At 52.3% G+C, this 12,366-nt stretch overlaps 1 protein-coding gene across 1 annotated transcript; it reads right to left on the bottom strand.

Annotated features, from left to right (window-relative positions):
• DEXI (Dexi homolog (mouse)) lies at window positions 1–10,656 on the bottom strand. Its single transcript, XM_015409878.1, has 3 exons — window positions 10,603–10,656; window positions 7,416–8,442; window positions 1–1,781 (listed from the first exon to the last, which is right to left on the bottom strand). The coding sequence occupies exons 1-2, from the start codon at window positions 10,654–10,656 to the stop codon at window positions 7,978–7,980; spliced, it is 519 nt and encodes a 172-aa protein (XP_015265364.1). The 3' UTR covers window positions 1–1,781; window positions 7,416–7,977.
• Between the last annotated feature and the right edge of the window lie 1,710 nt (window positions 10,657–12,366).

The following is a 12,366-nucleotide window of genomic DNA, read 5'->3' on the forward strand; positions in this document are numbered from 1 at the left end:
TCTACTGCTGCACTTCTCAGTCAGGTGCATTCAGGGATGCAACTCAATAATTCCTTCAACTGATCTGAGAAGTAACAAGTGGTCTAAAACACAGAATTTCACCCTAAGTGTGGCGGGAGTCTGGCCTGCCCAGTACAGTACGGTGAGAATTAACCAACGGTGTACTTAGCTGTCCTTAATATGTCGGGAACCCACTCTGGATCTCACCCATCTGGGATCAGAGCTACTGTACAGTTTGTTAAAAAAAAAACCTGAGAAAAGTACATTTTTTTTTTAATGGCCTCTTTTAAAAACATTTTAAACCGATCACTGCAGACGGCTGTTGTATTTAAGAGGCGTCTTTAACATTGGGAAGGATCAAAGGAAGCAGACCGACTTTAATTTTGGTTTCCTCATACTTTGCGCTCTCTAAATCCATCTCTGGTGAGTTCCGAACGGTTGGCGGAGGGTAGCGTTTTGCAGCTGGCCACGGTATGGTGGGGAAAAACATGACAAGTGCAGCCGCTGTCGTTTGGCATTCACTGTATTCATTAAACGCAAAGCATTTTAATTGCAGGTAGCTCAAATATGGACGCTCAGCGGTGGCCTTCGGCAGCGGCCCGACATTAACCCCACACTTTGTGTATAAATCCATATACAAAACTCCCCATCCTCTCTGACCTGCATACTTGCCTGAGGCTGGCTCTCGGCATATTGCTTTTTTAAAAAAACAGAACGGCAATGCGACATTTTCCAAAATAACAGCATGATCATCCAAGAGGACTCCTTCCCTTTTCCAAAAACTACAAAAATACTTACAAACCCATTCTTTTTTCTCCCCTGCTAACACTGCTTGGCAGATACAATCATACTGCGTGACTCTTCTTTGAAAAGGCGAACATGAGGGTGAAGAAATGAATTCCTGAAGCGTCGGTGGGGATCAGAGAGTGTTTCCAAAAAGTGCGTCTGATCAGCGGCAGCAAACGGATGTGGGACGATGTGGGTCACAGGGACAGCAGATTCCAAACCTTCGGGAATACAGCAGGGTTCCCAAGGGCCAGGAAACACCTCCGGCTGCCTGGGGGCGGGGAACACTGGCTCCCAACCGTTCCCACCTCTAACATTCCCTGCAAAAGGAAAGCTGTTTATCTAAAAGGAGGCAGAACCTCAACAGAAGAGGGGAAAGGCTTCTAGCTTTTTTGAAGTGAAAGTTTTCCAATTGCAAGGAATGTGTAGGGGAGGGGTTCAAAACAGCCACCTTCAAAACAGCCCGCCATAACAGTTCCCCAAGTGGTACACTTAACACAGTGCCAGAGGGACTCCCTTGAAATGTTGCGGAAGATTCTGGGGATGTTCCTAACCCTGGCATCCCCCGTTTGCTTTGCCCAGGACCCCTGAAACTGCTGCCGCCCGGCCACCCCAGACTCCCCCACAAAAAGAACCTTTCTGGATACTGGAATCAGCTCTCTCTGTTCATTCCCTGGGAGGTGCAAAGTCCGAGCGAGGAGCTTCTAGCGATGCGTCATGATGCAAGGGGGCTCGGGCGGCTGGAAACCCTCCCCCGGCCTCCACGCAATCCTGATGCTGCGCGCCACTGACTCCGGCAGAACCGTGTCCAAACCCCGACGATGAGGACGATAGCCATCGCGAAGGCAACCGCCTGGGTCCGGCTGACCCGCGTCAACCAAGTCCCCCCGAAGCATCTTCCTTCACGGGGATGCGCGTTCAAGGCCACACCGTTAAGTCACATCTCGGAGGGGACCCGGAAGGTCCGGGCTCATTTCCCAAATGTGCAGCAAACTCTGAGCGGGAGAGAAAAGGGAGAGGGGCACAGTTATCACAAGAGTCCTGGGCGGGGCACGACAGCCTCCGTTTTCAGCACTGGGTTGGGACAGAGATCGCCCAGCTAGGAAGTAACACAAGGGTGCCCCCCCCCCCAGGAGAGAGATGCTGAGTGTCACCCCACACATGGAGCTGCCTCATACTAAATCAGACCCTCCCCCCTTTGCTCCCTCAAGGTCGGCATTGTCTGCTCAGACTGGCAGCAGCTCTCTCCAGGGTCTCAGGCGGATGTCTTTCCCATCACCTCCTGCCTGGTCCTTTTTAACTGGAGATGCTGCCGGGGATTGAACCTGGGACCTTCTGCATGCCAAGCAGAGGCTCTTCCACTGAGCCACAGCCCCTCTTTGCAGCTCTCCGGGGTCTCAAGTGGAGGTCTTTCCCATCACCTCCTGCTTGGTCCTTTTTAACTGGAGATGCGGGGGACTGAACCTGGGACCTTCTACATGCCAAGCAGAGTCTCCGCCACTGAGCCACAGCCCCTCAGAATGCAAATTCACACACGAACCCGCTCTGAACGAGAACTTCCATTCATTTAAGACTCCTGCAGGCCATGGCCCCTCTTCACAGCTCTCCAGGGTCTCAGGCAGAAGTCTTTCATATCACCTACTGCCTGGTCCCTTTTTAACTGGAGACGTTGGGGATTGAACCCGGGACCTTCTGCATGCCAAGCAGAGTCTCCGCCACTGAGCCACAGCCCCTCAGAATGCAAATTCACACATGAACCCGCTCTGAACGAGAACTTCCATTCATTTAAGACTCCTGCAGGACAACTTCCCAAGACTTTAGGCTCAAGTTAAGAGGGTAGGGATTAGACTGGGAACAGAGAAAATCAGGTCCCCTGAAGCTCACTTTCCAAAGCAAACATCTCGCACAGCCTGAGATGAGAATCAAGCAGATGCAGAGAACAGCTAGGCAGGCCACCACCCGTCCCTTTAAGGAGATCATTTCACGACGCTGGCTTGGAGCACTCGATTTGTTTCCTGTGCTGGAAGCTGACAACCCTCTACCCTGGCAGACAGTGGTCTTTTGAAGCCCTGCCTTGGTACATCGGGCCTCACAACAGCCGCTGGCAGCAAGAGATCCCGTTGGCACCACTTGTGCAAGGTCAGTGGTGTCGTGTTTCTGCTCAGGGCTCAAAAATGTACTTCGCAGCTCTTGCCAATAAGAATCGGGAACTCACGTAGGGGGGCATGAGATGGCAACCCAAATGTATCCCTGCCCACAGTACAGCAAAGTGCCAGGAGGCAACATCCAGGGAAGGCCTCGGCCACTCTGCCGTGTTGTTGGCCTTGCAGGGCACCTGGTTGGCCACTGTGTGAGACAGGAGGCTGGACTAGAGGGATCTTCACTGGCCTGATCCACCGGGGCTCTTCTGAGGTTCTTATCAGGGAGCTTATCACGGAGCCTTGGCCTCTCTGCCCTGTTGTTGGCCTTGCAGGGCACCTGGTTGGCCACTGTGTGAGACAGGAGGCTGGACTAGAGGGATCTTCACTGGCCTGATCCACCGGGGCTCTTCTGAGGTTCTTATCAGGGGAAGGCCTCGGCCTCTCTGCCCTGTTGTTGGCCCTCCAGAGGAACTGGTTGGCCGCTGTGTGAGACGGGATGCTGGACTAGAGGGACCCTCCCTGGTCTGACCCAGCAGGGCTCTTCTGAGGTTCTTATCAGGGGAAGGCCTCGGCCTCTCTGCCCTGTTGTTGGCCCTCCAGAGGAACTGGTTGGCCGCTGTGTGAGACGGGATGCTGGACTAGAGGGACCCTCCCTGGTCTGACCCAGCAGGGCTCTTCTGAGGTTCTTATCAGGGGAAGGCCTCGGCCTCCATGCCTTGTTGCTGGCCCTCCAGAGGAACTGGTTGGCCACTGTGTGAGGCAGGACGCTGGAACAGAGGGCCCCTCACTGGTCCGACCCAGCAAGGCTCTTCTGAGGTTCTCATGGAAGAACAATGGGAAACTGAAACGAGGCCTGGCTTCCACAACCAGCAGAGGATCGGGAAGACAGGCAAGATGAGTGCCTGACTTCCTTCCACAATCCCTTACTCAAAATCCTGTTTGGGAAAAATCAGAAGCTAGGCACTCGTAGCGGGAAAGCGGCAGGCCGGCGTTCTGTGGCTCCCCCGCAACCACACAGGCACAAAGCCGGTAAGCAGTCCCCGCAGCGTCACAAATCGAAGGCCTTCTGGAGCCGATGGCTTCTGAATGCTCACTCACCGTTTTACCGTGGCCCTCTGCCATGCCAGCAAACAGGGTTATTCCCTGCAACCGTGATTTAGAGAGCTGAGCCGTGAGCCTCAGTGTTGTGGCACAAGGAGCACTTAAGGCGATCGATGCTGCTTTTTAAAAAGAAAAATCTCACTATGCTGAGAATGGCCCACAAAAGGAACATCCCCCCCCCCCCCCAATGCATTCGTTTGCGGGCTGAGGAAGTTCTGCTAACTGGAATTCTCAGCTGACGGACGGGCTTTTGGGAGAAGAACAGCGATAAGAAATGCAGCGGGCGGGGCAGGGAAGAGGAGAAAATTGGACCGGCCCTTACATAAGAAGGTACCTGTGTGAAAGTGGGGCTGTCGGTGAACATGCTGAATTCCTGGGGCTGCTAATGAACCCTAGGGCGCCCTGGCTCAAAACAAGGCCTCCCCCGCCGCCTTTATCATGGCTTGCTGACACAACGGCTTGGGCTTTGCTTTGCTATTTCTCCCAGTGCAATTCTCTACAGAGTTGCGCCCCGCAAAGTCCACTGAAGTCAATGGGCGTAGAAGGGCGTGATCCTGCTTAGGACTGCACTGCCAGCGTGCAAAAATGGCAACAGAGGCCTACCTTGTCAGTTTGGCGTAGACATACAGGAGAGTCAACGACTATAAGGAGAAATAAAAAACAAACCCTGCCAGCGCCAGGTCAGCTGCTGCCCACCAGGAAGCAGCACGGATACATTGGTATGGTTTCAAGCCTTCTGCTTGCATGCGGCAACCAACCCCCCCCCCAGTTCCGCTGCCCATCTGAGCCAGCTGGGTTGCCGCCCAGGCCCCCCCCCCTCACCACCTCTCTTGGCAGGCCATCTGGTGGAATTACAGTCAGAAATGCAATATTAATTTCAATCTGGGGGTAAATACACAGTATTCCAGATTTTCCTGGTGTGCCTGATGGGATCAACAGAAACCCCTCTGGCTATTGTTAGGGCTAATGGTGTAGTTAGTGCGTTGGTCTGGGGAGATCCAGGTTCTAATCTCACCCTGGTCGGCCCTGAATCCGACCAGTCAACTCTTAGTCTAACCTACCTCATGGGGAGATTATAATTGGATAACATCATGCACGACCCCCTCTGCTCTGTGGAAGGAAAAGCAGGACACCAACATGAATGACAATAGGAAAGGTCCCATCTCTTGCTGAAACTTCTTGGGCTGGTGATGGGAAGGAGTAGCTGGGGCTGTTCCTTTGCCACATTTAGAATAAAAAAAAATGCAAAAGTAAAGATCTGCAACAGTAAACAGCTTAGTAAGAGGGACCCAGAGTCGTGTACCACAAAAGATATAATCACAGCCCTGGGGGGTTGCTTACAGCATCGCCTCCCATGTCGTGGGGTCACAGAATCTGCACTAACGTGCCAGCACTGGAGTACTTATTTATTTTTTATTTTTTAAAAAATTTATATCCCGCACTCCCTGAAGGCTCAGGGCGGCTTATTAATAATACTTAACCTTTATGTGGCATTTGCAAAGCCCTCTAACGTACCCTGTCTCCTTACAATAGCCCTGCAAAGCAGACCAGAGCTGTTATCCCCACTTTGCAGAAGGAGAGGCCTGAAAGCGGCTTCATACAAGACTGTTGAGTGGGTCCTGTGGCAGAAGTGACATCTGAAACAGCCTCATGGCTCCTGCCCCTGGCTGCTATTCCACACCCGACATGTTTTTCAAGCATAACCCCCACATTTGTTCCCTTTGCCAAGTCAAGCTGTTTCCCCAATAATAATAATAATAATTTATCTAATGTATATCCTGCCCTATAGCTGCAAGCACCTGGGCACCAGTCAAGTGCACCCCTCTGCAGGACATTCTGCCCTTCCAAGCAGCTACCCTGAGGAGGCAAGGAGGGAGATTGTTTGATCCCTGCTAGATCAGACCAAAAGTCCATCTTAGTCCAGCCTCCTGTCTCACACAGTGGCCAGCCAGTTCCTCTGGAGGGCCAACAGCAGCACAAAGGCCAAGACCTTCAGAAGAACCTCAGAAGAGCCCTGCTGGATCAGACGAGTGAGTGTCCATCCAGTCCAGCATCCCCTCTCACACAGGGGGCCGGCCAGTGGGCAGAGAGGCCGAGGCCTTTCCCCCTATGTCACTTCCTGGCTGTGGGATTCAGGGGATCAGTGTGTCACAACCTGGTGGAGGTTCCCCTCAGCCCCATGGCTCGCAGCCACTGATAGACTCATCCTCCAGGAATCTGCCTAATCCCATTTGAAAGCTGTTTATTCCTGCGGCCATCAGCACATCCTCTGGCAGCACACTCTACATTTCAACCACTCTCTGCGTAAAGTCCTATTTTCTTTTGTCTGTCCTGAACCTACTGCCCATCAACTTCATTGGATGCCCTTGAGCAGTGGTCCCTCCAAGCTGAGTGAGTGTGAGCCAGCCCACAGTTTTTTAGCCTCCCGCTCACACATTTTTGTCTTAGCTGAGGACGGAGGGCTCCAGAGCAGACTAACTTATGCAGGAGACAAATTGCTCGCTCACAGCTTTAATGCCAGTAGCTCACAAAGTAGAATTTTTGCTCACAAGATTCCACGGCTTAGAGGGAACATTGCTGAGTTCTAGTATTTCGGGAGGGGGAGAACAATTTCTCTGAGTCAACTCTCTCCACCCCATACATAATTTGATCAACCTCTATCACATCCCCCCCCCTCGTCTCTCTTCAAAATTGAAAAGCCCCAGACCCTTCAGCCTTTCGTCCTAGGGAAGGTGCTCCAAAACCCCCGAATCATCTTGGTTTCCCTTCTTCGAACTTCCTCATTCCTTTCCTCCATTTATCCACACAACACCCCTACGAGGTAGGTGAGAGCTGAGGGCATGCGACTGTCCCAACACAAAGTCTGAGTCTGGTGGCACCTTTAAGACCAACAAAAGTTTTATTCCTGGTGTCAGCTTTCGTGTGCACGCAACACTTCTCCAGACACAAGAAGCGTGCAAGCACATGAAAGCTTATACCCGGAATAAATCTCAGACTTTACCTCGCTGCTTCAGACCAGTGTTCCCTCTAAGCTGTGTTACTGTGAGCCAGCTCACAGTTTTTTAGCTCCCGGCTCACACATTTTCGTCTTAGCTCAGGAAGGATGGCTCCAGAGCAAACTGATTTATGCAGCAGCCCAATGCCTCGCTCACACCGTAGCCCACGAGACTCCACAACTTAGAGGGAGCATTGCTTGTGACTGGCCCAAGGTCAGGCCAGCAGCTGCATGGGGGGGGGGGGAGTGGGGAACCAAACCCAGTTCTCCCAGATTAGAGTCCGCGCTCCCCAGCCCCCTCCAAGTCTGTTCCACTGCCGCGGCATGAGCAAAGGGAATGCGATCCACATACAAGAAGCTGAATGACATCAGACCCACACGGCCTGCCCCACCTGCTTCCAGCTGCCCCAGGGTCACTCGTCCTAGCAAAAAGGCGGCGGGTTAGAACCCGGGTCTCCCCCAGACCCCGCAGCGCCGCTCCTCCTCTTTTATCCTGGTGGGGGACAAGAAGGGCCAGCTCTCCGTGGTCTCTCTTTCGCTGCAATGCAGGCTCATCAGCATCCCCCCCCCCGTCCCTCCTTTTTCCTGGAAGAGGGGAGGGGGGCCGCCGCAGAAAAGGCCAGGTTGAGGGGAGGTGTTCAGTCCCAGGTAGCCGTCCAGGAGGGGCAGGATAACGTCGTTATTTAGCCCCACTTGCATCCCCCTGCCCCAAGGTCACTCGTCGTGGCAAAAAGGCGGCGGATTCGAACCCGGGTCTCCCCTAGACCCCGCAGCGCCGCTCCTCCTCTTTGATCCAGGGCAAGGACCCTCTGTCGGTGGTGGTGGAAGAAGGCCCGGCCCTCCGTGGCCTCTCGCTCGCTCGCTCCAATGCAGGCTCATCAGCATCCCCACCCCGCACTCCTTCTGGCTTCCTTTTTGCAGAAGGGGGGGGCCGCCGCAGGAGAGGCCCCGCCGTCAGTCCCAGTAGCCGTCCAGGAGGGGCTCGGCGGCGGCGGCGTCCGTGTCGGAGGGGGTGTGTGGGGCGGCGGGGGCGGCCAGGGCCGGGTCGGAGAGGACGCCCAGCTCGACCAGCGCCTGGTCCAGGTCGTCGGGCAGGAAGACGATGCCCACGTTGAGGGCGATGTACTCCAGCAGGAAGGCGTAGTAGAGCAGCAGCACGTTGGCCACGAAGAGGCCGGCGTGGAACATCGGGGGCAGCGTCACCGGCCAGGCCGAGGACGACCCCGCCGCCAACGGGCCCGCCCGCCCACCGACCGACCGGCGGCCGGCTCGAGCGGGGGAAGACCGAGCCGCGGCATCGTCGCCCCCCGCAGGCTCCGGACTCCCCACCCCGGCGGGCGGGACGTGGAACGGGACGGCGCGGCTCCCACGACGGCGAGGAGGAGGGCCGCTCCCCCGGCCTCGCAACCGCCGTCGCCCCTGGCAACCGAGGACGCAGCCCGGGAGGGAGGCGCCTGCGCGCCTGCGCGCGGTGGCCGGAGAGGCGCCGCGAGACGGGGACCCCGCCCTTTCCGCCCTTCACCGGAAGCGGCCGCCGTGGGCTGGGCTTCTCTGGAGCGGCCGACCCCCCACCCGACTGGGGATGGGGTTGCCTAGGCGACGGGTGGGCCTGGGCGGTGGGGCTGCACTTATTTTTTTTCGTTTGTTTTGTTTTTAAAACAAGTTCTTTATCATTTTATTTGAAATTGAGTGCAAGCAATTGAATATCAGCAACTAAACAACGTACAGATTAATAAATACAATAATAAAAATACAATAATAAATACAATACTACAACAACAATAAATAAATAAGACAAATAGGATGGCATGAACTTCAGAATGGGAAGGGTTAATAGTGCAGAAAACTGTGTCCTGTGTGCTAACCCTAACTCATGCACCTGCCCCCCAGGCTTCAAAGGAGATAATTAAGATTCTGTTAACTTCCCACAATTAGGGGGGGGGGGGACACTTTTAGACATTTATCTGCTATGTTTGCTTTGCTAGTTATTTAGTTTTTTCCACTTTGCATAACTTGAACATCATCCTGTTACATGTTAATTTGCTGTTACGTTCGGGTCTCTTAAGTTTGGAACCTTATCTGCCATTCCAGTGCATCTGAAGAAGGGTGCATGCATTGCACACAAAAGGGCATGCCTTTAATAAACCTTTCTTGGTCTTGTAGGACAAGAGGACCAAGTGGATGTGATTTCTGAATGTGATTTTTTATATTCTCTTCCTTATAGATATTGAGAGCTGTCACTGTCACTTTATAAGAGTCTAATCATAGTATATTCAGATTTTGGTACTTAGCCCAGATGGAAGAAAGCCGTAGTAGAATATATATATATATTATAAATGCATTCTCCTGTATAAGAAGTTATATTAAGCAGAAAGTATTATTCGAGGCCTCTGCAGATGTAATTAGAAGGCAATAGAATGGAATATTCATCTGGAAGTTGCAAGGACAGCGAAAGTTAGAAGATGAGCTTTTCGAAACAATAATTTCTTTTGTTTAGCATGGCAGGTGGCCTACGGAAGCCTGCCAAGACCCAAGTTTAGTGGGCTCCTTTTGTAGCAGGAACTCCTTTGCATATTAGGCAACACACCCCTAATGTAGCCAATCCTCCAAGAGCTTACAGTAGCCCCTGTCAGAAGAGCTCCGTCAGGTCTCGGAGGATTGGCTACATTAGGGGTGTGTCGCCTACTATGCAAAGGAGTTCCTGCTACAAAAACAGCAGCAAAATTGGCCTGCTATGCAAAGGAGTTCCTGCTACAAAAACAGCAGCAATATCAGCCAACTCCCCAAAGCGAGGCGGAGGGAAGCTAGCCTTGCTGGGGCCAGAAAGGATCCCAGTGTTCCTTAGTGTTTTCCTATATATTTTTTTTAAACCCCTGGAGGGGTATTTTTATTTTTTCAATAGGACTACAAACTACAAAGAATATATAGGAAGGGGAACTACAACTATGGATAAAGGAAAGATACCCACACTAACTAAAAACCCAAGAGTGGGAGACCCCCTTTATGTTAAACTTAATATTAGTATTAAAAGAGTTAGTAAAACAATATACTTGTAGAGTTCTTGTTTTCCACATTGTTCTGTATTAGTAAATTATTTATTGTGTTTTCCATTGTTCTGAGGACCAGATAAGCTCACGTAAGCTAACGTAATGACTGACACCCCTGAGCAGCAGAAAAGAACGCCAATGGGGAGACGTCGCGTCAAATGATGCTCTAGTGATGCCCCCTGCCTGGTGCCAGTTAGGAATTCTGTAAAATGTCAATTATAAGTGATGTCATATGAGGTATAAGACCTTCTGCCCTTCCAGGGTATGGCAGGATACAGCTTGGTGTCGCTGGGGGCCAAAAGGTACTCAGCCCTGTATCTCCTGTTATTGCCAAAAAGGTAAAGGTTCCCTTGCTCGAAAGCCAGTCGAATCCGACTCTAGGGTTGCGGTGCTCATCTCCGTTTCAAAGCCGAAGAGCCAGCGCTGTCCTAAGACGTTTCCGTGGTCATGTGGCTGGCATGACTAAACACCAAGACGCACGGAACGCTGTTATTGCTGTAAACAGATATTTATCCACTCCCTGGACTCCAACCATGCGTTCCTTATTCGGCCCCGGGGAGCACACGGGGACACAGGATTTGTGCATCGGTCTTAAAGGTGCCTGGCTGGACTCTAAGTTTGTTATACTCTCTCTTTCTCTCCCCCCCCACCCCACAGACACACATCAGGATGTGAAACATCAGGATATGGTATTTGAAAAAGTGTGCATGCACATGAATGCTCATACCCAGAATTAAACTCTGTTGGTCTTAAAGGTGCCGCTGGATTCTAAATCTGTCCTGCTGCTTCAGACCAAGGCGGCTGACCACCTGGAATGTGGTCACTCCCACAAACACACATCAGGATCTCTTTTTAGAAATCGGCAATTGAGTATTGTTACATTGATAGAACATTATAACAATCTGTGTGTTCCCTGAACACACTGAATTCAGGTTGGCTGCATGCCCGGCTTTTGTTTCTTGTTTCAATAGCAGGCCTCTAGCCCTTTTCGTTCTGGAGGTGCACCGTTCCCCTTTAGGGATGAAATGCTCCCTTGACCCATATAGGACTAAGCAGGGGTCATTTCATAAAAGAAGAGGTGCAGGAGCTCATTAGCATAACTCATTTGCATATGCCATGCCCCCTGACATCACCGGAGGTGTGTCAGAAGGCAACACCCACTGCTCAGGCTCCACTGGACTCTTTTGGATTGCTAGCTATTGGGGGGGGGGCATGCAGATCTGTCCTCGCAGAGGAGGGAGAGCTTATACCTGAATAAAACCTGGTCTTAAAGTGCCACTGGACTGTTTTGGACCTGGGGGCCGGGGGGGGGGGCACCTCTGCAACTTACCTGGCTGCTTCTTGCTCTGACTGAGGGCTGCTAGGAGCAGGGGGCGGGGCTTGTTGCATGTGCCCACCCCCTGGGCTCTTTACTGCCGGAGCTCCGCTCCTGTGCGCTCCTGCAGGAAATGACCCTGGGACTAAGACAGTGGTTTCCAGGCCTTCTGCACCTGAGGGCACCTTTTGAATTCTGACATGGGGAGCATTGGATGCAACCACCAAATGGCCACGTGGGAGGCAGAGCCGACTACACACACAGAGGAAGCCCAAGCGTGGGTGATAAGAGGAGTGTAATATACCCAGTTCAGACCGCGTGGCCAGCTTGGGCTCCATGCGGTCAAGAGAAAACGTCGAGCTTCGCTCAAAGATACAATGGACTATGCGGATCCTAGCCCGCGCCAATCAGGGGTAGGTTCCCGGCCGAGAGCCTATGGAACTCTCGGCTACTGTAAATAGCCTATTGGGAAGTGGGGGGGTGTTATGGGTGGCGGTTTCACGGGGAATATAAGCTGGTCTGCGAGCCGGCTTAAGTTGTCTTGTTCTACACCTAATAAAGTACGTTAGCTGAAATCACTCTCCGTCTGCGTACTTTTCAAGTAAATTTTAAAAATACACTGGAAAGGGGGCGTCAGAGAGAACTACACTGTAGTGGCGGCTGAAAAGAGTCGCATCCTTAAAGACTAACAATATCTGTGGCACAGCTACCCACCTTGATCTGTAGTGGCTGCTGAAGAACAAAGTTAGAGTCTAGCAGCACCTTTAAGACCAACAAAGTTTTATTCAAGGTGTGAGCTTTCGTGGGCACACAGACTTCGTTGAATGATGAAATGGAATTACATATCATAGTCAATGTTCCCTCTAAGCTGTGGAGTCTTGTGAGCAAAAATTCTGCTTTGTGAGCTCTTGGCACTGAAGTTGTGAGCGAGCGATTTGGCTGCTGCATCAATTAGTTTGCTCTGGAGCCCTCCTTCCTGAG

The sequence above is a fragment of the Gekko japonicus genome, unplaced genomic scaffold, assembly GCF_001447785.1.
Source record: "Gekko japonicus isolate JY-2015 unplaced genomic scaffold, Gekko_japonicus_V1.1 scaffold78, whole genome shotgun sequence".
Lineage (NCBI taxonomy): Eukaryota > Metazoa > Chordata > Lepidosauria > Squamata > Gekkonidae > Gekko > Gekko japonicus.

Coding starts and splice junctions, on each gene's coding strand:
- DEXI (XM_015409878.1), bottom strand. CDS start 10,656: ATGCACAAATCCTGTGTCCCCGTGTGCTCCCCGGGGCCGAATAAGGAA. Junction 8,443..10,602: donor GGCCGAATAAGGAACGCATG/GTTGGAGTCCAG, acceptor CTCGGTTGCCAG/GGGCGACGGCGGTTGCGAGG.